Here is a 26,769-nt window from a genome sequence, read left to right as displayed (position 1 = left end):
ACTCCAATCCTGGCCGAGAGGCTTCACAGAACCTGGTCTCCATGAAACAAGGTAATCGCACAGTTATGGATTTTGCTATTGACTTTCGAACTATTGCTGCTAAGAGTGGATGGAATGAGGCTGCTTTGTTGGATGCTTTTCGCAATGGATTGTCTGAAGCTATCAAAGATCAGTTGGCTCCATTAACCCTGCCTTCCGACTTCGGGTCTATGATTTCCCTGGCTGTCCAAATTGACGCTAGGCTCAGAGAAAGAGAGCGTGAGAGGAGATCGGCTGCAGTTCGGTCCTCCTCCCAGCAGTGGCGGCAGCGTCTCCCTTTGCCTTCCGGTCGGGACTTCTTCCCTCTCGGCCGGTCCAGTCAGCCTACAGCACCACCTGTCGCTTCGGAGGAGCCCATGCAGGTGGGACGAGCCAAACTCAGCCCGGAGGAACAGCAGCGCCGCCTAAGGGAGGGGAGGTGTGTTTACTGTGGTGAACTGGGACATTTGTTGAACAGCTGTTCAGTAAAAGACAAAGCTCACCAATGAAAGAGAGGACATTGGTGAGTTGTACCGCTCCTATGAGCCTTTCCTCTCGTCAACTCACGGCTGTACAATTGTTGGTTCATTCCCAGCGTCACTCCCTGCAGGCTTTGGTTGATTCTGGGGCAGACGAGACTTCCCATGTGCAGCATGTACACCAGGTGCTGGAACGTTTGCTCCTGAATGACCTGTTTGTGAAAGCTGAGAAATGTGAATTTCATGCTAACACTGTTCTATTCCTTGGTTATGTTGTATCACCTGCTGGTATACAGATGGACCCGAGCAAGGTCAGTGCTGTGGCCAACTGGCCTACACCCTCCAGTCGTAAGCGACTTCAGGGGTTCCTTGGGTTTGCTAATTTTTATAGGAAGTTTATCCGGAACTTTAGTGTCACTGCTGCACCACTTCATGCTCTGACCTCACCCCACGTGCCTTTCTCTTGGTCCCCTCAAGCAGAAACTGCATTTATGAGACTCAAGAGGAGCTTCACCTCAGCCCCCATCCTGGTTCACCCTGACCCGTCACTCCAGTTTGTGGTTGAGGTGGAGGCTTCGGGTGTGAGCATCGGGGCCGTACTCTCCCAGAAATCCCCCACAGATGGTCGACTGCATCCCTGCACTTTCCTCTCAAGAAAGCTTTCTCCTGCTGAGAGAAATTACGATGTGGGTAACCGTGAACTGTTAGCGGTTAAAACAGCCTTGGAGGAATGGAGACACTGGTTGGAGGGCACCGAGCAGCCGTTTCTAGTTTGGACAGACCACAAGAACCTGGAATACATCAAGTCAGCCAAACGCCTCAACTCACGCCAAGCAAGGTGGGCTCTCTTCTTTAATCGGTTTGATTTTGTACTGTCTTACCGCCCTGGTGCCAAGAATGGCAAACCTGATGCTCTCTCCAGACAGTTTGATCCTGACCCGGCCCCTAAGGTTTCAACTCCCATTCTGCCTGCTTCCTGTTTTGTTGGGGCGGTTACTTGGGAGATTGAGAAGAGAGTTTCCGAGGCCACTGCTGGTATTCAGTCCCCGCTAGGGTGTTCCTCTAATCGTCTGTTTGTTCCCGAATCTCTTCGCTCACAGGTGATTCACTGGGCTCATACGTCTCGGATCTCCTGTCATCCCGGTGTCCGCCGAACCCTGTTTGTGGCCAAACAGCGGTTTTGGTGGCCTTCCGTGGAGAGGGGGATTAAGGAGTACGTCGCTGCTTGCAGTATTTGTGCTCAGAACAAGACCTCATGTCGGCCCGTCTTTGGCCTCCTGAGTCCGCTGCCTGTCCCCTCACGCCTCTGATCAGACATCTCCATGGACTTTGTCACGGGCCTGCCCTCTTCTGAAGGAGTTTTGTTCTCTGTTGGACGCCACGGTCAACCTTACATCTGGTTATCACCCGGAATCCAATGGACAGACTGAACGCCTTAACCAGGAATTGGAGACAGGACTGCGGTGCTTGGTGGCACAGAACCCTTCAACTTGGAGCAAACACCTTATTTGGTTGGAGTATGCACACAACACACTTCCTTGCTCATCCTCTGGTCTCTCTCCATTCCAGTGTGCCTATGGTTATCAACCGCCATTGTTCCCTGCTGTGGAGAAGGAGTCCAGTGTGCCCTCCGCTCAGGCTCTCGTCCGTCGCTGTCGTAAGGTTTGGTATGGGGCTCGTCAGATGCTGTTGCGCAGTTCTGCGCGTTACAAGAGGATGGCTGACCGTGGAAGAACGCCGGCTCCAGTATACTCGCCTGGCCAAAAGGTGTGGCTCTCCACTCGAGACTTACCTCTGAGGGTGGAATCCCGGAAGCTGGCTCCTCGTTTTGTTGGTCCTTTCCCCATATCGAAGGTCATCAATCCTGTGGCAGTTCGTCTCCAACTCCCCCATGCCATGAGGGTCCATCCTACTTTCCATGTCTCCCGACTGAAGCCATTTAAGGAGAGCCCCCTGGTCCCTGCCTCCAAACCCCCTCCGCCTCCCCGGCTCTTTGATGGGGGTCCCGTGTTTACGGTCAGCCGGTTGCTGGGTATGCGCCGGCGTGGTCGTGGTCGTCAGTATCTTGTGTATTGGGAGGGTTATGGACCTGAGGAGCGGTCTTGGGTGCCAGCTCGCAACATATGCGACCCTGAACTTATCAGGGAATATTGACGCCAACATCCTGAAGACCCTGGGCCGTCAGGTGCCGGCCGTGGAGGGGGCGGGGGGGGGGGGGGGGGGGGGGGGGGGGGGGGGGGTACTGTCAGGTCTCACGTTTGATCTAGTTTCTGTTTCTTATTGTTTTTATTATTATTGTTTGCATTCTTGTTTTATTTTGGTGTCTCGCATCTCCTCTCGTTTCAGTGAGGGGGGAAAGATTTAATAGAAACTTTCGGGTGGTGGGTGTATGGAATGAGCAGCCAGAGGAGGTAGTTGAGGCAGGGACTATCGCAGCTTTTAACAAACATTTAACTAGAAACATGGATAGGATAGGTTTGGAGGGATATGGGTCAAACCCGAGCAGGTGGGACTGGTGTAGATGGGACATGTTGGCCAGTGTGGACAAGTTGGGCTGAAGGGGCCTGTATGTCTCAATGATTCTATGACTCAATTAATCAATCTTTCACTACCTCTCTGCATTGTCTCCAGAACCCGACAACCAGAAACAGTTGCTGTCATCATAGTGCAGTCTCACCAGGGCCTTGATCACAGCCGTAACTACAACCCTACATCAAAACTGCACCACTGCTGACTTTGCACATCAATGGTTGCCCTGCGTATTTTGGTTTTGCACTACTGTGGCCTAGTTTACTTAGATTAATTACATTTATAATATTTATTATTGTTGTTGCATCCAATGTGCCTGTAAATCCAGTGGATCAGACATTTCTGTTCCAAGGATAAAGTTTGATAACCAAAAGATGAGTTGATTATCATTGACTATCTAGCTGATTATTTACATTGCCAAGTGTTTCAGTTTCATCCTTTGTGACTTCATTATTGTTCACACAGGAACATATTGTTCTGTGTAGGAAGGAACTGCAGAAGCTGGTTTAAACCGATGAAAAGCACAAAATGCTGAAGTAACTCAGCGGGATCGGCAGCATCTCTGGAGAGAAGGAATGAGTGACGTCTTGCATCGAGACCATTCTTCAAACTTTCCGTCCTAGGCTGCCTCCATTGTCAGCGAATGTGTTTAGTTTAGCGAACATGTTGTTTAGTTTTCCATCCTGTGAATAGAATTTTCCCATTAAGCGTACAAATTTTGTCCGATTTATTGTGTAATTTCCCAACTGCTTTCCCTGATTCCTTTGCCCCTCCTAGTTACCAGCTGCAGAAGTGACAAATGAGTTGGGACTGATTTGTTTTTCAGAACAAAATCCACATTACAGAATATATTGAGGAATGTCAATGCCTATGGACAATGCAAATTAGACTCCTTCTGACAATATTACAATATTACAATTCAATATTTTTATTCATTGTCATATGAACCTCAAATGAGGCTCAAACGAAACTCTGTTTCTACAGCCATACAAAATAAACAATTTCTACATGACACACAAACAATTTAATTCACACAAACATCTATCACAGTGAATCTCCTCCTCACTGTGATGGAAGGCAAAGTCTTCTCTCCCCTGTGTTCCGTTCTTCTCCCGATGTTAAAGCCCCAGGTGGGCGTTAGCATGTCCCGCGGCCGTTAAAGCCGTGCCGGGCGATGTAAGGCCCCGTTCCAGGTCGTTCCAACCCCGCGACACGTGCGGGAGAAGTTGCGTTGCGGGAGCTCTGAAAAGCGGTCTCCCATCAGGGACCCGCGAGCTCCCAGTGTCACTGTCCACCGGGCCTGTGGCTGGAGCCACCGAGCTTCGGAGTCGGGTCGCAGCCGCTCGCCACCACCGCTCCTCACGCTCCGAGGCCGGCCAGCTCCACGATGGTAAGTAGTCCGCAGGTTCCGCGGCTGGAGCCCCCCAGATCGTTCTGGCTGGAGGCCACTCCGCGGTACTAGGCCCCAACGACAACGGAGACCCGACAGGAAAAAGGTCGGGACTCCCGTGCAGGGAAGAGATTTAAAAGTTTCCCCCTTCCCCCGACCCCCCACATATACACAGCCAAAAACAATATAAAAAGAACACAATAAACTACATTCAATGGACAACAAAAATTTAAAAAAGACAGACAGGCTGCAGGGGCCGCTGCAACGTCAGTCGCGCCACCCAATGGCATAATTACAATTGGAAATCAGTTTACTTGAAATGTATGCTTAGAATTTTCTCACTGACCATGGCAACAGTGCACCAATGAGCTCCCAGCTCGCTTTAGCAGTGAAAAGGCACGGTACCTTCTGAGGCACAGTTGAGGCCACATCTGGGAGAAGAGTGAGATGAGGTGCAGCTTGGGCAGGTCAATGCCATTATGGAGCTCACTTAAGCACTGAGAGATAAATACAAAGTGCTGGAATAACCCAGCAGGTCAGTCAGCATCTCTGAAGAAAATCAATATGCGATTTTTCAGGTCAGGACACTTTTTTTTCTCTGAAGAGGGTCCTGACCCAAAACGTCACCAATCCATTTTTTCCAGAGACATTGCCCGACCCACTGAGTTACTCCAGCATTTTGTGCCTATCTTCCGTATAAACCAGCATCACCAGTTAATTTTTATTACATTTAAGCACTGAGGCATCTGAGGGTAAAAAAGGCAAGAACCTTACATTAAAGTGATCACAATCAATGATGCCCAGGGGAGCTATGAAGACCTAGCAGTTCTGAGAGAGTCTAATGACGGTTGCCCCAAGAATAACAAGTTAATTTTTCCCTTAATAATTCCCAAGTTTTACAAAGGGAATTACTGCATCCAAGGTGCAAGTAATGCTGGAATCATGTCAAATGTGCGTGGATGAGTCATGAGTGGAATTTCAGGAGGTGCCAATGTGACACAGAAAGAAAATAAACTTGTTTCATTCCACAAAAGAAGATAGATTTTTAGTGGCATACTGAGAGAAAAATTGTGTTGAACTTCTATACTGCAATGCCTTATTTAAACTTGGATACATAAAGGAACCACAAACCTCAGATTCAAGAGAAAACCCTTCTGTTCCATGTGGACAATAAGTGTTAAAAAACATTTGGACAGGTACATGAATAGGAACGGTTTAGAGGGATATTGGCCAACCACGTGCAGGTGGGGCTAGTTTAAATGGGGCACCTGGTTGGTATGGAAACATTGGGCCTGGGGGACTGTTTCCACGTCGCACGACGTTATGGCTCTCTAAATGGGAGTGTCCACTGTTATAAACTTAATATGTGAATGTTAAGAAAATGCTTCAATAAAGATATTTTTTACTTTAAACACCTCTTTACCACTGGAATTCCATGTGAGCAAATAAATGATTTACTTTTGGAACAAGCCAGTTTTATTAAATAGCTAACTGAACATAACTACATTTTAATGTAGATACAAGGAACTGCCGATGCTGGTTTAATGATTGCTGTGCTCACAACAGGAAACGCTGTCCCCCTGGTGGCGGCCATCTGTCAGGGCATTCATTTTATTTTACAATGCAACAGCAGAATGATAAATCTAAAAAGATAAATTAGAGTATCACTACTTAAAGTCACTTTTAACCAAATGCCATTTAGAAACAGACAGGGTTCCAACCTGATACACTGTCTGGTTTCTCTCCCCGACGGATGCCACTCAATGATCGAGTATTTCCAGAAATCTGTGTTACATTTTATGTAGAACCATTGCCTTTGTTGCAATGGAGTGAGAAATAACTTTGGCATAGATTTATCTAAGAGATCAGAACATAAAAGCCTGAAACAAGAGGATTGTGTTTTAGCTTCCTCGAACTTGCTACATCATAACAAAGATCATAACAAAGTTATTACCTCATTGTCACTTTCCCGTTATAATCTTAAATTCCTCAATTCCCTTAATATCAAAACAACTATCAATCTTTGTCACAAATTAACTCATTATTTTTGGGTGGAGAACTCCATAGATTCACTGTGCTCGGTCTTAATTTAATCCTGAACGCCTGACTCCTTATTCTAAACTCCTTCCTTCTAGATTCATCGACACCAATTAGTGTGCAAAATTAGAACACATGGTATTGGGGGTAGGGTATTGATATGGATAGAGAACTGGTTGGCAGACAGGAAGCAAAGTAATTAACGGGTCCTTTTCAGAATGGTAGGCAGTGACTAGTGGGGTGCCGCAAGGCTCGATGCTGGGACCCCAGTTATTTACAATATATATTGCTAATTTAGACGAGGGAATTAAATGTAATGTCTCCAAATTTGCGGATGACACAAAGGTGGGTGGCAGTGTGAACTGTGAGGAGGATGCTATGAGGCTGCAGGGTGACTTGGATAGGTTGGGTGAGTGGGCAGATACATGGCTCATATTGTGTTTTGCCTCATATTGTGTTTTGTATTGAATTCTGTCTTTACTTTGTGTACTAGTCATGTCTCTACTATTTATTTCATTCCCCTTACATGTTTTTCCTCTACCTGCAAAGTTTTTGTAAGGTGTCCTTGAGACTCTTGAAAGGCGCCCATAAACAAAATGTATTATTATTATTATTATGGCAGATGCAGTATAATGTGGATCAATGTGAGGTTATCCACTTTGATGGCAAGAACAGGAAGGCAGAATATTATCTCAATGGTGACAGATTAGGGAAAGGGGAGGTGCAACGAGACCTGGTTGTGCTTGTACACCAGTCACTGAAAGAATGTAGGTACAGCAGGCAATAAATAAAGCTAGTTGGCCTTCATTGCGAGAGGATTTGAGTTCAGGAGCAAGTAGGTCCTACTGCAGTTGTACAGGTCCCTGGTGAGACCGCAGCTGGAGTATTGTGCGCAATTTTGCTCTCCTAACTTGAGGAAGGACATTATTGCTATTGAGGGAGTGCAGCATAGGTTCACCAGGTTAATTCCCGGGACTGACATATGATTTAAAAAATGGGTTGACTGGGCTTGTATTCACTGGAATTTAGATGAGAGGGGATCTTATAGAAACATATAAGGTTCTTAAAGGATTGGACAGGGCAGATTTGATAAGGTTCCACATAGGAGATTAGTGGGCAAAATAAGGGCACATGGTATTGCGGGTAGAGTGCTGACATGGATAGAGAAGTGGTTGGCAGCCAGGAAACAAAGAGTAGGGATTAACGGGTCTCTTTCAGAATGGCAGGCAGTGAAACATAGAAACATAGAAAATAGGTGCAGGAGTAGGCCATTCGGCCCTTCGAGCCTGCACCGTCATTCAATATGATCATGGCTGATCATCCAACTCAGTATCCCGTACCTGCCTTCTCTCCATACCCCCTGATCCCCTTAGCCACAAGGGCCACATCTAACTCCCTCTTAAATATAGCCAATGAACTGGCCTCAACTACCTTCTGTGGCAGAGAATTCCAGAGACTCACCACTCTCTGTGTAAAAAAAACTAGTATGTGTGACTAGTGGAGTGCCGAACCGCAGCTATTTACAATATACATCAATGATTTGGATGAAGGGATTCAATGTAACATTAGCAAATTTGCAGATGACACAAAACTGGGTGGCAGTGTGAACTGTGAGGAGGATGCTATGAGGATGCAGGGTGACTTGGAAAGGTTGAGGGAGTGGGCAGATGCATGGCAGATGAAGTTTAATGCAGATAAATGTGAGGTTATCCACTTTGGTAGCAAAAACTGGAAGGCAGATTACTATCTAAATGGCGTCAAGCTGGGAAAAGGGGAAGTACAACGGGATCTGGGGGGTCCTTGTACATCAGTCTATGAAATTAAGCATGCAGGTACAGCAGGCAGTGAAGAAAGCAAATGGCATTTTGGCGTTTATAACAAGAGGAATCGAATATAGGAGCAAAGAGGGCCCCGAGTACCTACGAGCGGCCATTACCGTAAATCTCCGAGTTCGAATCAGGGCAAACTCGGGAGAACTCTTTGAATGAACTTGTACAGTGGGACAGGGCTTTCAGGCTGTATTTTTTGAGAAGGCTCCAATCCTTCAACATCTGCAGTAAGATGCTGCAGATGTTCCACCAATCGGCCATCTTATTTGCTGCCGTGTGCTGGGGCAGCAGGATGAAGGCTGCGGACGCCAATAGGATCAACAAACTCGTCAAGAAGGCTGGCTCCGTCCTGGGGGCAGAGTTGGATTCATGGGAGGTGGTCTTCAAGGGGAGCATGCTCCTGAAACTTCAGAGCATCCTGGACAATACAGCTCACCCCCTCCATGACACACTGGCCAACCTGAGGAAAAGACTAGTTCCACCAAGAAGCAGGACAGAATGCCGCAGGAGATCCTTCTTCCCTGTGGCTATCAAAAGGTACAACTCCTCCCCTTCTGTCGTGGGGTAGACTGACTCCCTCCTCCCCAATCTTTGCACATCCCCAATCCTTTCCACTCATCACTTTAATTTAATGTTTCATGTATTTTGTGTTTTTATAACTGTTGGCAGATCAATTTTCCTCCTGGGATTAATAAAATTCTATCGTCTCGTATTGTATTGTATCGTAATTAATGCTGTTTAAAACTGAGCAGTAATTTATCATAATATTTCCAAGGGAGATAGAACTGACAGTCCGAGCAAAGAAACTGGGAAAGTTACATCCAATAAACATTAGATGCAATAAAAACTCAGGAAAGGCAGCAAATAAGTATGAAGAAGAGTCTCAACCCAAAACATCACCCATTCCTTCTATCTAAAGATGCTGCCTGTCCCGCTGAGTTACTCCAGAATTTAGTGTCTATCTCCAGTCACACAAATACACAGAGAAGAAAAATGGTCTACATGGTCTACAATTTAAAGTCTGGTCTCTTCCAAAACCTGACCCAATGACACATGGATTTCCAACCAGCAAATACCAATATCATTCTTGTGTGAACTTACCTTTGATATATCATGACACTTTTCCTTTCGTGATTTAGTCTTTGGCTTTAGTAGGTCTGGTATTGATTCATAAACATTTTCATTATCTGAAGGTCGTGCTCGAGGAAGGGACGAGTTCTTTGTTTCCACCACCTTTGTATGTCCCAATATCTCATCAGCGATTTCTACATTCGAATGCCGTTTAGAATTGACTCCGTGGCTAAAGCTGGAACATCGAACGGAATTGACTTTTTCTGAAGACCCAGTATCTTTTGCCTTATTGAGTCCAAGGTTAAGACCGAGATCTCCTGGATGAACTGCTAGCTGTGCAGGGTGGAGCATTCCTAGGCTAAGTCTATGTGCATAATTCTCTTGATGTTTGGAGCGGATCCTGACTGTGGAACTTTGCTTTGGTGCACCGGTAGAGGTCAACCTTTTATTAATGGATTCTTTATTCTTTGCAAAGGCTCTGTTCACTTCACTGTAACATAATGTCAAATCTGGTGACTCATCAGAGCACTGTGAAGGATTTAAGCGAAGGTGTGTAGGAGAGTTGTCATTGATTCGTAGACACAATGAAGAATCCTTGGATTTAGTTGGACTTATGTTAGGCTGGTTTTCTTTCTCCACAATTGGGTGTGAATTGTCATCTCTGTGCCCTTGTTTCTCTTGGTAATGTAGCTGATCTTTCCCAACATCCCAATGGTTTTTAAAGATACTTTGAGTCCTGCTCACCTCTCCAATATTTTGGTTTTGATTATCGTCGGGTGTCACCAGGGAAGGAATGACAGGGGAAACAGCCCTTTCCGAAGCCAATTCCCTCACATAGTGTGCTGGCAAGTAGAATGGTTTAGATTGGTTGTCCTTCTTAACGTGCCACCAGTGGTCATTGGTTCTTGAAAGGAGAATGTATATCTCGTTTTGGTTAATAGAGATGAGTCTCCCATCCCGTGCCGTATATTGATAGTTATATTCAACCTGAACAAGAACTTGCCCTGTGGCTGTAGACATCTCCAAACCAAGCTCAGTGCTTTCACCGGGGTTCCTTTGAAGAAGAGCAAAACATTGCTGTAAAAAAGAAGAAACATCAGTCAGTACCTCATTCCAGAGGACACAGGCCTTTGCGACAAATCTTGTTACTGGAGACAGTCCCGTGAATGTGTTCATTTCCAGGAACTGAGCAATGGCAATCATATTTCATATACATGCTTATAGAAGGCTATTCAATCCTGGATGACATTATAGAGTCGTAGAGTCAGAGCGATACAGTTTGGAAACAGGCCCTTTGGCCCAACTTGCCTACACCGGCCAACATGTCCCAGCTACCCTCGTCCCACTTGCTTGCGCTTGGTCCATATCCCTCCAAACTTGTCCTATCCATGTACATGTCTAACTGTTTCTTAAACTTTGGGTTAGTCCCAGCCTCAATGACCTCCCCAGGCAGCTTGTTCCATACACCCACCACCCTTTGTGTGAAAAAGTTGCCCCTCAGATTCCTATTAAATCTTTTTCCCTTCACCTTGAACCTACAGTATGTCTTCTGGTCCTCTATTCCCCTACTCTGGGCAAGAGATTATGTGCATCTAGTTATGTTTTTTTGGTTGAATTCAATCCCTACCTTGCCTGTATTTATACTCAATCACAAATACACACTGACACCAGCTAGGGCTCATTTCCAGAATGGGCCAGAGAACTGGGCAAGGATACTTGATTTAAACCAGCATCTACAGTTCTTTCCTACACATACATGGTCCATGTACCATGTACCATATACCAGTGCAACTATCAGTTTTGACAGGCCTGAGTTTCCTTCCGTCAGAATTGCAAATGATATTTCTGGGCAGACTTATAAATGTAAATATATCTTCAGCAAAATATCTAAATATGAATTCAGTTATCAAAATATACAGCAGGATTTTGATCAGCTGGGCAAGTGGGCTGAGGAACGGTTCATGGAGTTTTAAGGGATTGTCCCACTTTCACGACCTAATTCACCTCCTATTTTACTCGTGGACATTTTTCATCATGCTAGAAAAAACGCCCCGACCTACTTGATGCCACGAGTACCTACAACTAGCATCACAGCCTGCTACGCCCTACCTACGTCCTCCCACGACCTCCTACGACCTCGTGACGACCATGCTGCGAGTATGAGTCAAGGGCAAACTCGGCAGAGGTCGTGAATTATGTCGTGAAAGTGGGACAGGCCCTTAATGCAGATAAGTGGCAGTTTGGGAAGTCAAACCAGGGCGGGACCTTCATGGTGAATGGTAGGGCTCTCGGGAATGTTGCAGAGCACAGGCATCCTAGAGGAGAGGGGTATAGTTCCTTGACAGTGGCGTCACATGTACATTGGCCTTTATCAGTCAGGTATTTAGTATACAAATTGGGATGTTATGTTACCTGGTTCAGGATGTTGGTGAGGCCACATTTCGAGTATGGTGTTCAGTTTTGATCACCTTGCTATAGGACGGATGTCTTTAAGATGGAATGGACTGCAGAGAAGATTTACGAGGCACTACGATAGTGTTGCTGCCTTACAGCATCAGTGACCTGGGTTCGATCCTGACTATGGAGTTTGTACACTCTTACCGTGACCTGCGTAGGTTTTCTCCGGGTGCTACAGGTTCCTCCCACATTCAAAAGGCATGCAGTTTTGTTGGTTATTTGATTTCTGTAAATTGTCCCTAGTATTTGGGATAGAACTAGTGTGAGGGTGATCGCAGGTTGGCGAGGACTTGGTGAGCCGAATGGCCAGTATCCACACTATCTCTAAACAAAACTACACAAAACTTGAGGGCCTGAGCTGTAAGCAGTTGGGTAGACTGGGACTTTATTCCTTGGATCACTGGTGACTACAGGGTGATTTTATAGAAGTGTGTAAAATCACCAGGGGAATAGATACAGATAATGCATCATCTTTGACCCAGAAGCTCCTGGCCAGTCACGGCCTCACCTCAACAGCAGGCCTGGGTCACCCGCTGCAAAACTGGGAACCTACTGGAGTCGTCTGAGGCCCATCTCCTGATCGACCCGAAGACCAGGAACAGGGGAGGAGGGTGGAGGGAGTCGGCAACGGTGACGGACATTGGACAAAGGTCCATTTCATGATGGTAGCGGACTAAGGAGGGGATCGGTGCCGCTAGGACAATGGGCCTTTGTATCATGATATGACTGCACCCTTAAGAACGTTGGAACTTTGTGAGCGCCAGAAACATGGCAATTCTTTGTGTACTGTCAGAAATGTCAGAGGATGATGTATTGGATGCAGACGCTGGTGGGGTGGAAGATGAGGACAAGGAGAACTCTGCTTGTCGTACCTGGGGGGAGGGGGAGCAAGAACAGAACTACCCAGACACAGACGAGATGCAGCTGATGGATCCATCTATGGCAGAAGGGGGAATAGAAATACGACACTCAGGAATGCAAAGCCTCATCTCGGGACCAGATGTGACGGAGACGGAGGAATTGATAATCGGGGATATCCTTACTGCAAGAGGCAGGGTGGAAGTGTGGACCATATAACAATGAGAGTCTGGAGGTTTGTTGTAGACATTAGTTGCTAGTCTATCCCTTGTGATGGAACCACAGAGATCAAGAAAGATTTCAGTATAGGAGTAATGAGGTTCTTCTGCAGTTGTATAGGGCTCTGGTAAAACCACATCTGGAGTATTGTGCACAGTTTAGGTCTCCTAATTTGAGGAAGGACATCCTTGTGATTGAGGCAGTGCAGCATAGGTTCACGAGATTGATCCCTGGGATGGTGGGACTGTCATATGAGGAAAGATTGAAAAGACTAGGCTTGTATTCACTGGAGTTTAGAAGGATGAGTGAGGATCTTATAGAAACATATACAATTATAAAAGGACTGGCCAAGCTAGATGCAGGAAAAATGTTCCCAATGTTGGGCAAGTCCAGAACCAGGGGCCACAATCTTAGAATAAAAGGGAAGCCATTTAAGACTGAGGTGAGAAAAAACTTTTTCACCATGAAATTTGTGAATTTGTGGAATTCCCTGCCACAGAGAGCAGTGGAGGCCAAATCACTGGATGGATTTAAGAGAGAGTTAGAGCTCTAGGGGCTAGTGGAATCAAGGGATATGGGGAGAAGGCAGGCACGAATTATTGATTGGGGACGATCAGCCATGATCACATTGAATGATGGTGCTGGCTCGAAGGGCAGAATGGCCTCCTCCTGCACCTATTTTCTATGTTTCTATGAAAGGGGAGAGAGGTGTCAGAGGTAGTCCAAGTGAATTTAAGTGTAGGGTGGAAATTGGTGGTAAAGTTAATGAAATCAATGGGCTCTGCATGGGTGTAGGTGGCAGTCTTGGTGTAGCAGAGAAAGAGTTGAGGGATGATACCAGTATATATTTGGAACAAAGACTGTTGGACTTAACCGACAAAAAGGCAGGCATTACTGGGGCCATTGTGGGTGCCATGGTTACACCTTTTACTTGAAGAAAGTGAGAGGAGTCAAGGGAGAAGTGGTTGAAGGTGAGGACAAGTTCTGCCAGGAGACTGTTAGTAGAGGGAAATGGATTGTTTAAAGCAGATGTGCAGAGCATGTATTTTTACAGAGAGGTTGGTGAGTGCCTGGAACACACTGGCGCGGGTGATGGTTAAGGAGGATATGATGGTGGCATTCAATAGACTTATGAATAGGCACATGGACATGCGGGGAATGGAGGGAAATTGATTTTGTTCGGGCAAATAAGAGTTGGTAGACAAAAGTGCTGGAGAAACTCAGCGGGTGTAGCAGCATCTATGGAGGGAAGGAAATAGGCAACGTTTCGGGTCGAAATCCTTCTTCAGACTAAAGAAGGGTTTCGGCCCGAAACATTGCCGATTTCCTTCGCTCCATAGATGCTGCTGCACCCGCTGAGTTTCTCCAGCACTTTCGTCTACCGTCGATTTTCCAGCATCTGCAGTTCCTTCTTAAACAAAATGAGAGTTGGTCTTGGCATGATGTTTGGCTGGGACGTTATGGGTCAAATGGCCTGTTCCTGCGCTGTACTGATCTATGCTTTATGTTCAATGAAAGGAAAGTAAGGAGAGCCATGGAACAAAATAAAGGAAGTGGGAAATGGGAAGAAAGGAAGAGGACCCAGTGGGAGAAGTATGTGAGAGAACCACAGGCAAGTGGGTAGGGGATGGGAAAGAAACTGGATGATAGGCAGGTGGAAGAAAGGTGTGTGTGACAGGTTTGGAGTAGATCAGTAGGAGAGAGAAAGGGTCAAAGGGGTGTGGGTTACCTGAATGTGGATAATTCAATGTATATGCCATCAGGATGTAGGCTATCCAGATGGATTGTGAGGTGCTGTTCCCCCAGTTTGCATTTGGCCTCATCTTGGCTGTGGAAAAGGCCAGGGGATGAGAGGGCGCGGTGGGAATGGGAATGAGAAGCAGAATTATAAGGGATTGGCACAGGCAGCTGAGGATGTGTGACATTGTGAGAGGAACTACCCCTTCACTGGCACAGCTTCAAAAGAACCACTACCAACTTAACTGATATGAGCTGGTTCCGTCTGCCACTTGCTCAATAGCACTCCACTGTAAATTGCTATCACCTTCACTACTGGCATGGGTTCCTTTTCATCAAAGCTTTACGCATTACTAAGAACAGACACTCAAATTTAGAGATACAGTGTGGAAACAGGTTTTTCGGCCCACCAAGTTCGCGCCGATCAGCAATCACCCTGTACACTAACCTACACACACTGGGAACAGTTTTACAACTTCCCAAAGCCAATTAACCTAAAACCTGATGAAGGGTCTGATGAAGGACTCGACCCGAAATGTCACCTATTTCTGTTCTCCAGAGATGCTGCCTGACCTGCTGAGTTACTCTAGCATTCGGTGTCTATCTTCGGTGTAAAGTAGCATTTGCAGTTTGTTCCTACACATAACCTAAAACTTGTACATCTTCAGGGTGTGGGAGGAAAATGGAGCATCCGGGGAAAACCCACATGGTCACAGGTTGAACGTACAAACTCCGCACCAAGACAGCACCCATAGTCAGGTTCGAACCTGGGTCTCTGGCGCTGTAAGGCAGCAACTCTATCATTGTGCAACTGTGCCGCACATTGCAAATCGTTTTGAACAATTAATGTAATTGTTAAATGAACTGTTAAATGAAAACCTAACAAGAAATAGTGAATCTACTGCATACATAATAGCGATGGGATGAAAAATATAGGTTTTGGTTTCTTATTGTCACTTGTACTAAGGTACAGGGAAAGGTGTTGTTTTGTCTGCTATCCAATCAGGTCAGATACGGTCATATATAAATGCAAAGATGTTAAACTCAAGTACAATATTTAGAGCAAAGGGAAGAATCAGAATGCAAATATCTAGATATTTTTTAAAAACTGGCAACATAAAACAAGTCTACAGTTTAGGTATAATAACACATCTTGTCTTTGTCATCTGTCTGGCAAGGTAGATCTGGTACAGATCGAAACTAGAATCATAACAGGAAATATCATTCAATGAGAACTCTTGCAAAGCATCAACTCTCGTCATTGTGAATATTATTGTGAAACAAATACCATATTAATAGTGCATTGTCAACAAAAGCAACCTTTCACAATATTGAGCCAAACTTTCACCATGTCATAAAATAGATAAGAAAAGGCAAAAAGCCTCATTCCTTAAGTCTCTGAAATCTTCTAATAAATATTCTCTGGAGAGAAGGAATGTGTGATGTTTCGGGTCTCCCATTCCTTCTCTCCAGAGATGTCCCCTACACACTAAGGGTAATTTACAGAAGCCAATTAACTCACAAACCCACTCATCTTTGAGAAGTGGGAGGAAAACGGAGCACCTGGAGGGAGAATGTGCAAACTCCACGCAGACAGCACTCAGGGTCAGGATCGAACCCTGGTCTCAGGTGCTATGAGGCAGCGGCTCCACCAACCACCCCACTATGACGTCCAAGCTGAGGTCAGTCAATGTGTAAGAAGGAACTGCAGATCCTGGTTTACTCTGAAGATAGACACTCAAAGCTGGAGTTACTCAGGCAGCATCTCTCTGGAGAAAAGGAATAGTTGACACTTCGGATCTGAAGAAGGGTCTCATCCCGAAACATCAGCAATTATTTTTCTTCAGAGATGTTGCCTGACCCTCTGAGTTACTCCAGCATTTGGTGTCAATCTGAGGTGAATCAATGTCCCCTCATCATTCCAAATGTTTTAAAATATCTTAGTTAACTGTATCACTTAGCACTTATCAGGATTTAATTCCATCTGCTATTGCCTTGCCCCTCTTACCATCTGACCAGTACCATCTTGCAGACTAACACTATGCTCACTACCAACACCATTGCCAACATGCCAACCAACAAAACAAATAGGCAGAAGCTACAAGAAAATCGGCTGAACATAGCTCAGTATGTATGGTTAACAGCATCCAAAATTTCAAAAGTTAGTAAAAGGTTCCACCACCCGCTGTTGGATTGTGCAGTCTGACAACCAAGGCTCTCACTAGCATTCTAATTTCTGAGTCATAAGCTTGTAGCTTCACGTTCCACACTGGTGGTTTTATCATGAAATCCAGGCCAACATAGCTTTAGCTTCTGTTCATAAAATAATTTCCTTTAATATGACATTGAGAGGTCATTTAACCATTGGCAGAAAACCAACCTGACCAATAAGCAGAGTGCTGGACGAATTCAATGGGCCAGACAGCATCTGTAGATGGAATTGACAGTCTTGGGTCTAAAATTATTTTTGGACTCTACTTTGAACTAGTTCAGCTGCTCTCTTGGACTAGTTCTGTGAGATCCTCTCTCACTTCTCCCCCCTGTGGTTCTTGCTCCTCTCCTGCTATTGAACCATGTTGTGATCGTCAGTCTGATGAAGAGTTTCAACCAAAGGCCTTGTCTGCCCATTTACTCCACAGATGCAGCCTGGCCCAGTGAGTTCCCCCAACACTTTGATTTTGCTCAGGGTACCAGCATCTGCAGTCTCTTGTGTCTGCAGAGAGCAAGCGTGCACCGTGCAGTGCTACAGTGTCTGAGATGCCATCTTTCGGATAAGAGATTAAACTACGGGCTCTGTATGCTCTTAGAAGATTGAGGGGGGATCTTATAGAAACTTACAAAATTCTTAAGGTGTTGGACAGGCTAGATGCAGGAAGATTGTTCCCGATGTTGGGGAAGTCCAGAACAAGGGGTCACAGTTTAAGGATAAAACAATGTCAGGCATTGTCAGCACGGTTTCACCACATGCAACTGCTCACATGCACTCACACAATCTAATTTCCCATTTTGGACCGAGATGAGAAAAACATTTTTCACACAGAGAGTGGTGAATCTCTGGAATTATCTGCCACGGAATTCTCTGCCACAGAACGTAGTTGAGGCCAGTTCATTGGCTATATTTAAGAGGGAGTTAGATGTGGCCCTTGTGGCTAAAGGGATCAGGGGGTATGGAGAGAAGGCAGGTACAGTATACTGAGTTGGATGATCAGCCATGATCATATTGAATGGCGGTGCAGGCTCGAAGGGCCGAATGGCCTACTCCTGCACCTATTTTCTATGTTTCTATGTTTCTATGTTTCTTGCAAGGAAATGTAAAATAACCTTGCCTTAATATTTGCAAGGCATGGAGGTTGCTTCCAATGTCCAGGTCAATACTTGCACCTTAACCAACACCATTGAAACATGTCAATACCAACAAAACACACTGGAGAGATTCGACAGATCAGCTGAGTAAAAAAGAAACCATTAATATTTGTGTGGATTTATTAACTATTTCTCTTTGCTCAGAAGCTGTCTGTTTACAACCTTTAACACTCTGCCCGCCAATATTCTCCTGAACCAGCAACACAAAAAGAATGCCACAAAATCATCTGCTCATCGCAAAAACAATGTCAGGCATTGTCAGCACGGTTTCACCACATGCAACTGCTCACATGCACTCACACAATCTAATTTCCCATTGTTCAGTTTTGCGATTAGTGCAAGCTAAGTTTCAGTGAGAGTCTGAAATAATCTCTCTATGTCACATCTATGACAATTGTTTCATAAATGCAAACTCATTAGCTTAATGCAGAATAGATCAGTTCTACTCAGCAAGTAGCTCTCCGTGATTTCCTGTTAAACGATGTCCAACAGAATCAATGCAGTACAGGAAGAGAAAGACAATCATATATGCAACTCACAAATGGTGGCCTACATTGTCCAGGCCGCTCTCAATAATGAGAGGCACAGTGCAAATGGGACAATTTTCTTCAATAGACAATGATAGCATGTCTGAAGATGGGTCCTGACCCAAAACGTCACCTATCCATGTTCTCCACAGATGCTGCCTGACCCACTGAGATCCTCGTGCCTTTTTTTGTAAACCAGCATCTGTAGTTCCTTCAGACTATATATCAGCCATCATTTGGTTGTGGTAATTAACATTCTACATTATTGCCCAACCCATTTTAGATAATTATTTACAATTTCAAACCAGATTCAAATGGTTCCAAGCATGACACTAAAAAACATTGTTGTTCCTATCAGAAGTGAAAAATAATTGGATATGAGGATTAAAATGTAACAAGGAAGGCACCACATTTGCAGAAAGCTACCAGAGAGAATTAAAGAACGCAACAATCCCACAGTCATTTTCAGTAAGACCTAAGGAGCAAGTGATTGGGATATCTTGCCCAAATAACAAGGCATGATCGAAAAGGAATTCACAGATGCAGACACAAGGAACGGCAGATGCTGGTTCACATAAAAATGGCACAAAGTGCTGGAGGAACTCAATATTGAAGAAAGAACTGCAGATGCTAGAATAATGGAAGGTAGACAAAAATGCTGGAGAAACTCAGTGGGTGAGGCAGCATCTATGGAGCGAAGGAATAGGCAATGTTTCGGGTCGAGACCCTTCAGACTCAATGGGCCAGGCAGCATCTCTAGATGATATAGATAGGCAACATTTCATGTTGGGACGCTTCTTCAGACTGATTGTCATGGTGGGGGGGGGAGGAGAAAGCTGGATGGGGGCAGGACAAATCCAGGAAAGTGATAGGTGTATACATGAGGGGGACATTGACTGGCAGATGGGTGCACATGGGTGTACATGGGTGTAAATGGGTGCACATGGGTGTACATGGGTGTACAAGAGTTCAAGAAGGAACTGCAAATGCTGGAAGATCGAAGGTACACAAAAATGCTGGAGAAACTCAGCGGGTGTACATGGGTGTACATGGGTGCACATCCAAATGGGGCACTGGGAAGAGAGGAGGTGAAAAAAGGGGAGAGGCATTGCTGCTAAGTTACCTAAAATGGAGAGTTCAATGTACAGATAGAGTCAGGAACCCGTGGTGGTAACAATGCTATCAGCCCTCCACTCCCTCTTTGATGGTTTCTGTCATCAAAGTCAAGCTGCATGAGATGCCTGCGGGGAGAAGGCTTCAGCCCACAGCTACATCTATAAATCATTCTGCAAAAGTGGCAGTGCAATTTCCGGCCTTTCTGTGCTTAAACCAATCCAGCATTACATCGTTGTTTAGTTTAGTTTAGAGATATGGTGCAGAAACAGGCCCTCAGCCCACCGAGTTTGTGCCGACCTGCGATTCCCACACACAAACACTATTCTACACACTAGGGACAATTTGCAATCTTTACCGAAGCCAATTAACCTACAAACCTGTACGTCTTGTGTGTGGGGAGGAAACCGGAGCACCAGGTGAAAATCCACGCGGTCACAGGAGAACGTACAAACGCCGTACAGACAACACCCGTAGTCAGGATAGAACCTGGGTCTCTGGCGCTGTAAGGCAGCAACTCACCCGCTGTGCCACCGTGCCATCAAAGAGCCAGTGCTGAAGAAGGCACAGTTGGACATCTCCCCTCTTCAAGCCCACAGCTTGAGGAGGGCAGCTACACTCAACAACACCTCAGTGGGTGATGTTTAACCAGCCTGTGTCCTCATCATTCTGACTTAATAGCAAGATCCTACCAACTGAAAAAAGTTGACATGTTATCTTTAACTTTCTCATCTCAACAAGTACATGCTTCAGTAAAACACAGGAAGCACCTGTATGTTTTGATGCCAAATCCTGGACTAATTTTGTGAGCTTGCTGCATAAACTGACAAAATAAGTTTTGGCCTTGAAACTCTTGAATTTGCAATTTGTGTTATCTTTATTGTTTAATTTGAAAGATTTGCGATGCCTAAAGATGACTATCTGCGCTCCTGCCACACTGAGGCCATGATTATACATGGACTATTAAATGTTTTCTGCAAATACAGAGCATTCATGAATTTCAAGTGATTTCCAGATTTATTCTAATGGTAGACATAGTTTCATGCAGGCAGAGAAAACTCAGGAATAAACAAGTTCAAACTGTGCTATGGATTAGTTTAGTTTAGAGATGCAATGTGGAAACAGGCCCTTTGGCCCACTGAGTCCTCACTAACACTATCCTGCACACTAGGAACAATTTTCAATGTTTGCAAAAGTTAATTAACCTACAAACCTGTATGTCTTTGGAGTGTGGGAGGAAACTGGAGCACCCGGAGAAAACCCACGCAGTCACTGGGAGAAGGTACAAACTCTGTACAGACAACACCCGTAGTCAGGATCGAACCCGAGTCTTTGGCGCTGTAAGGCAACAATGTTACCACTGCGCCACCATGCCACCCTGTCAATTGAGCATTTTACTTTTTTATTCATAATAAGTTGGCGTTGCTGACAGAGGCAGTATTTAATGCTCATTTCTCAAGATCTTTAGACAGAGGTAGTGATCTACAGTCATGCTAATTTTCTGAGCAAGACTATGTGGAATTTAATTCTCCAATTACACTCGTTGTAAGCAGGACTTGCACGGAGGATGAGAGGTGATCTTGTAGGAGGATGAGGGGTGCACATTTAGAGGTGTATAAGATCATGAGATGTAACACCATCCCTACACTCCCTCTCTCACTTCCATTCAGGGAGCCCCCAAAAGCCCTTCCAAGTGAGAGAGAGGTTCATGTATACATCCTCTAACCTCCTCTCCCCCCAAACCTGCATTCGGTGCTCCTAATGTGGCCTCATGTACATCGGCTAGACCAAGCATAGACTAGATGGTTTCACCATACACATAGACTCGGTCCGCCAAGTCCTGTTGGATCTCCCGGTCGCTAACTGTTTTAACGCCCCTTCCCATTACCGCTTCTGGTCTGGACCTCCTCCATTGCCAGAGTGAGGTCACACGCACAGAGGAGGAACAGCACCTCCTAGTCCACTTGAGTAGCTTACAACCCAATGGTATGAACATTGGGCGGCACGGTGGCGCAGCGGTAGAGTTGCTGCCTTACGGCGCCAGAGACCCGGGTTTAATCCTGACTACGGGTGCTGTCTGTACAGAGTTTGTACGTTCTCCCCGTGATTTTTCGTGGGTTTTCTCCAAGATCTCCAGCTAATCTGGTTTCCTCCCACACTCCAAAGACGTACATGTTTGTTGGTAAATTTATAAATTGGCCCCAGTGTGTGTAGGATAGTGTTAATGTGCGGGGATCGCTGGTCAGCGCGGACTTGGTGGGCCTGTTCCTACTCAGTATCCCTAAAATTAAAACTATGAACTATGAGGGGTTTCATAATCCCTCCCCTACACACCTTTTTCGCCTGACCAACCCCCCCCCCCCCCCCCCCCCATCCCAGACCGTACATGTTTCTCCCATCACATCCTCGCCCCCAAGTCACCCTGTTCCTATTTTCTTGCGCTTTGTAAATTCATCCTCCATCCGTTCCCCCATTTCCCTTTTATCCCATCTCTATTCTCTACCCCATCATCTCCCACTCCCACAGCTTTACATTTCACTCCTCCTCTTCACACCTTTTCAAACGCTCTTTCATCTCCTATTAACTCCTAGCCTTTGTCACTTACTGCCAATCAAGCCTCCTCCGTATCCACCTATTACTTGTCAGGCTTTGTGCGCCCCCACCTCTTCTCCAGTTTTCACCTCTCTATTCCAATCAGTCTGTAGAGGGTCCAGACCCAAACCATCATCTGTATATTTGCTCCATAAATGTTGCCTGGTTCGTTGAGTTCTACCAGCACTGTATGTTTAGCTCAAGATTCCAGCATCTGCAGTTTCTTGTCTACACTTGCTGCCCTTGTCCTTTATGAAGCATGGGTTTGGGAGATCCTGTCAAAGAGCCTTTGTGAGTGCTTCCTATGTCTAAAAGATCATATACTCTGCAACCATGGCCCACATCTGATGAACCTGGTGAATGTTTATCAAATGCAATGGACACAAAAAGCTGGAATAATTCAGTGGATCAGACATCCTCACTGGAGAAAAGGAATAGGTGATGTTTTGGGTTGAGACCCTTCTTCAGGCTGGTTTGTATTGTTGGCGTTGAACTTCTTGAGTTCTGTTGAATCTCTACTAAGGCGAGTAAATACATTTAAATTAAACTCCTAACTGATGCCTGGAACTGGTAAAGTTAAGAGACAAGTCACTCACTCCAGAATACCCAGCTTCTGCCATGCTCTTATTAACAATGTTTCTAGGTAGGTTGTAAATTAAGATTATAACTAAAGGTTAAAAATCTGGTGGTTGAATCGGGACCTTAATGTCATTGGAGATAGCCACTTGTGTGGTGTGAACATTATTTGCTATTTCTAAGTGTAGGCCTGAAGGTTGCACTGGTCCTGCTGCAGTCTCAACGTGATTAATTATAAATGTATCTGGTCACTCTGTTCAGTAATATTCCCCTTTCTAACCTTGTGATGGGCGGAAGGTCCTTGATGAAACCGCTATAGATGCTTGAGCGTCATATATGGCACCAGTATACGTAAATCTTCCAGCAATGTTATGGAGTTGAGGCGATTGACTTGTCCCACCCTGGTTATTCCTTCTTCTCCCTGTTACCGTCCGGCAGAAGGTACAGAAGCTTGATAGCGCGAACCATTGGATTCAGGAACAGCTTCTTCCCCTCTGTTATCAGGCTTCTGAATGGTCCTTCCATAAACTAGGGTACTGTCCGATTCACCTCTACCCCATTGTTTACATTGGACTTTGGAACTGGTCCACTACAATGCTGTGAACAGTATGTTCCTCTCTATATCTTCCCCTTTGTTCTATTGTACTTGAGTTTGATTTGATTATATTTATGAAGAGAAAATCTAATTTGTTTGGATAGCATGCAAAAACCCTTTCACTGTACCTCGGTACACGTAGCAATAATAGACAATGAACAACTGTGTGATCTTCCCTGGTGGATGGAGGCCAGTACTGCAGTTGCAGGAGAACAGGCAGGCTGCAATGAGGCATGTTTTTCAGTGTGGTTCCAGCATTATGGACAGAATGTAGTTATCCAGTAAATTCAACTGTTTGGAGGCATTGAATATTGGAGGCAATCAGGCATATATTGACTAAAAAACAAACTGCTGGGGAAAATCAGTGGGTCAGGCAGCATCTGTGGGGGACGTAGGTAGTCGCCCATTTCACATCGCAACCTTTCTTGACTCTGAAGAATGTTCCCGACCTGAAACGTCATTTGTCCTTTTCCCTCACAGATGTTGCCTGACCCTCTAAGATCCTCCAGCAGTTTGTTTTTATTACTAAGATTTCAGCATCTACAGTCACGTGCCTCCAAATAAATTGGCCAGGCTGGCATGTGTGAAGCTGGGTTTCTCCAGAGGAGACCAAGGTCAATTACTCGCTCATCTTGATATAATGTGTTAAGAATGAAGATGTTCATCATGCTTTCTTTCATTCACTATGTAGCTTTCCACTCCATTTATGAGTGAATGGGTGAGACAAAGTGTTGATCTGATCTGCTGGTTGAAGGTTTATTTCGTTCTTTCAAAACCCCATTGCAAAGTCTTGTACAATGTTTTCACCAATTTGGCACTTGAGTTTAACTTGTGTTTGCTCTTAGTCCAAGTATTCTATGGGAGGAACAGTGGCGCAGTGGTAGAGCTGCCGCATTACAGCGCCAGAGACCTGGGTTCGATCCTGACTATGGGTGCTGTCTGGATGGAGTTTGTATGTTCTCCTCATGATCAACGTGAGTTTTCTCCGGGTGCTCCAGTTTCCTTCCACATTCTGAAGTTTTGTAGGTTTGTAGATTAATTGGCTTGATATAATTGTAAATTATCATACTGTTAGTGTGCGGGATCGATGGTCATCAAGGACTTAGAGGGCCGAAGGGCTCTAAACTAAACTAAACTATTGAACCAGAATTTAGTCTCCTGGTGAAATAATAATAGTGGTAACAATATGGACTTGTGAGTTTACGAACTGCAATGAAATGGCTGTGCCACTGATAGCCCATCAAATCTATTATACCACCACACCCAACCCATTTTTCCCGCAAACCAACCCCCATTTCCCCAATTCACACCCCCTTCCACTTATATCCCTTCAGCTAACTTCAAATTTCATTCTGAAGAAAGGCCTCCACCCGAAACGTCACCTATCCCTTCGGTCCAGAGATGCTGCCTGTTCTGCTGAGTTACTCCAGCATTTTGCGTCCATCTTCATATTTCCACCTCTTCTATCCTTACCTCATAGTTTTTTGTCCTCTCATCTCTGGTCTTTGTCCAACCATCTGTCAATCAAGTCCTCCTCACCTGTATCCACCTATCACTTTCCAAGCTTTCCACCTCAGTTCTTGTCCATGTTTCCACCTCAGTTCTATATTCTGCCTCCAACTACAATTAGTCTGAGGCCCCCCGACCCGAAACGTTGCTTATCCATGTTCTCCCGAGATGCTGCCTGACCTATTGTTACTCCAGCATGTTGTGTCTCTTTTTGTGAACCAGAATCTGTAGTTCCATGTGTCGTTATCCTATGAGACATTCAGTTTAGAGCTGTTGCATCAGTTTGGAATCAACCCCTGTTAGTACAATGGCAATGCCTCACAATTTGAAGGAAGGCCACCTCAATGTGAAAGTAGAACATTAGTTGTTCCCACCAGTACTGCTACGGTCAGGTTAATCTCCAACACATACACCAACAAGGGTGATGTCAAGTTGACTTTTTCCTTGTATTAGTTACCCTGTTGTAAGCCTAGTCTGGCAGCAATGTTTCTCAGGTCAGTGATGGTATTACCAACTCACACTTAATGATGGGTTCGAAATTCATCGACTCAAGAGTAGATGATATGCTTTTGTCTCTCCCAGTGCTTCTAACTTGAACCAACATGGAGTGTAGATACATCAGCTGAAGGGCAGTGATCAGCAGGAGGTTTTCTTGCTCATGTTTGACAAACTCCATGTGAATGTATAGAGTATGCCCCAATCTGTCTTGACTGTAGTGAGCATTGACATTGGGACATGACCAGCAGTGGAGGTGGAGATTGAGATGTTAATGATACATATGATATACTGAACACAGCTATCAGAGGTTGTAATTTTACTAATCTGGGACAGCTCTGCTGATGTTGGCACAGTTCCCCAGTTATTAATAAGGACTTTACTAGGTCAACTATACGGTATGTACAATTGTTACATACAAACATGATGCCATGATTGGTGCCAGGTGGTAGATCTGATGCAATTCCACATCTATGGTAACAGTTTGGTACAACTAAGTGGCTCACAGAAGCAGTGAAGAGTAAATGACATTTCTTTACAGGCACATCTAAAACCTGTCACCTTCAGCTCCTTAAGGATAACAGGGGCATTGAACCCACAATCTGCAACTTCCTCTCCAACTCCCACATGTCCTGACCTGGAAAAATATTTCCAATTCTTTCTCATTGATGGGTGAAATTCCTTGCAGTCCTTGCTAATTATACACTAGGTGTACCTTCACCATAATGACTGCGTGGTTTCAGAACACGCCTCGCCACCACCTTCTCAAACACAATTAAAGATGAGCAGTAATCGTTTTGCAATATGTAAATCTGATGAGAGAACAAGATGCAACATGGAAAGTGCAGCACAGGGACTATGGCCCACAATGTCCGTGACAAACATGATGCTAAATTAAACTAATCTCTGCCCACACATGATCCAGATCCTTCCATTCTCTGCATATCCATGTACCTATCTAAAATGTTCTTGTGCCATTATCATCTCTGCTTCCACCACTACCCCTGGCAGCACATTCCAGGCACTCACCATTCTCTGTGTTAAAAAGTTGGCATGCATTCTTCCTTTAAACTTTGCCCCTTTAGTCTTTGACATTTCCACTCTGGATAACACCTTCTGCCAGTCTACCCTATCTCTGCCTCTCATGAACTTATATACTTCTATCAGGCTGTTTCACATCCTCCACATTCCAGGGAAAACAACCCAAGTTTGTCCAATGTCTCATTATAGCTAATACCCTTGAATCCAGGCAGCATTCTGGGACCCTCTTGTGCAGCCTCTCCAAAGCCTTAATATCCTTCTTGGAAACACACAATACGCCAAAAGTCTAACGAATGTGCACCATGACTTACTGATGATGGGTCTCAACCCAAAA

The 26,769-nt window shown here is 45.1% G+C and overlaps 1 protein-coding gene across 3 annotated transcripts in view; it reads right to left on the bottom strand.

The window, feature by feature from the left end:
• LOC116982109 (rho GTPase-activating protein 12) overlaps positions 1–26,769 on the bottom strand; it is a 251,518-nt gene that overhangs the window by 182,632 nt on the left and 42,117 nt on the right. For all 3 annotated transcript variants that reach the window (XM_033035433.1, XM_033035431.1, XM_033035432.1), the window contains exon 2: positions 9,384–10,430. In XM_033035433.1, coding sequence (XP_032891324.1) covers positions 9,384–10,373 — 990 coding nt within the window. In that variant the 5' untranslated portion in view covers positions 10,374–10,430. The remainder of the gene's footprint in view (positions 1–9,383; positions 10,431–26,769) is intronic.

The sequence above is a fragment of the Amblyraja radiata genome, chromosome 16 (genome assembly GCF_010909765.2).
Source record: "Amblyraja radiata isolate CabotCenter1 chromosome 16, sAmbRad1.1.pri, whole genome shotgun sequence".
Classification (NCBI taxonomy): Eukaryota; Metazoa; Chordata; class Chondrichthyes; order Rajiformes; family Rajidae; genus Amblyraja; species Amblyraja radiata.
Note: the sequence above shows the minus strand (reverse complement) of the source record. Positions and strands in the feature narration are given on the sequence as shown.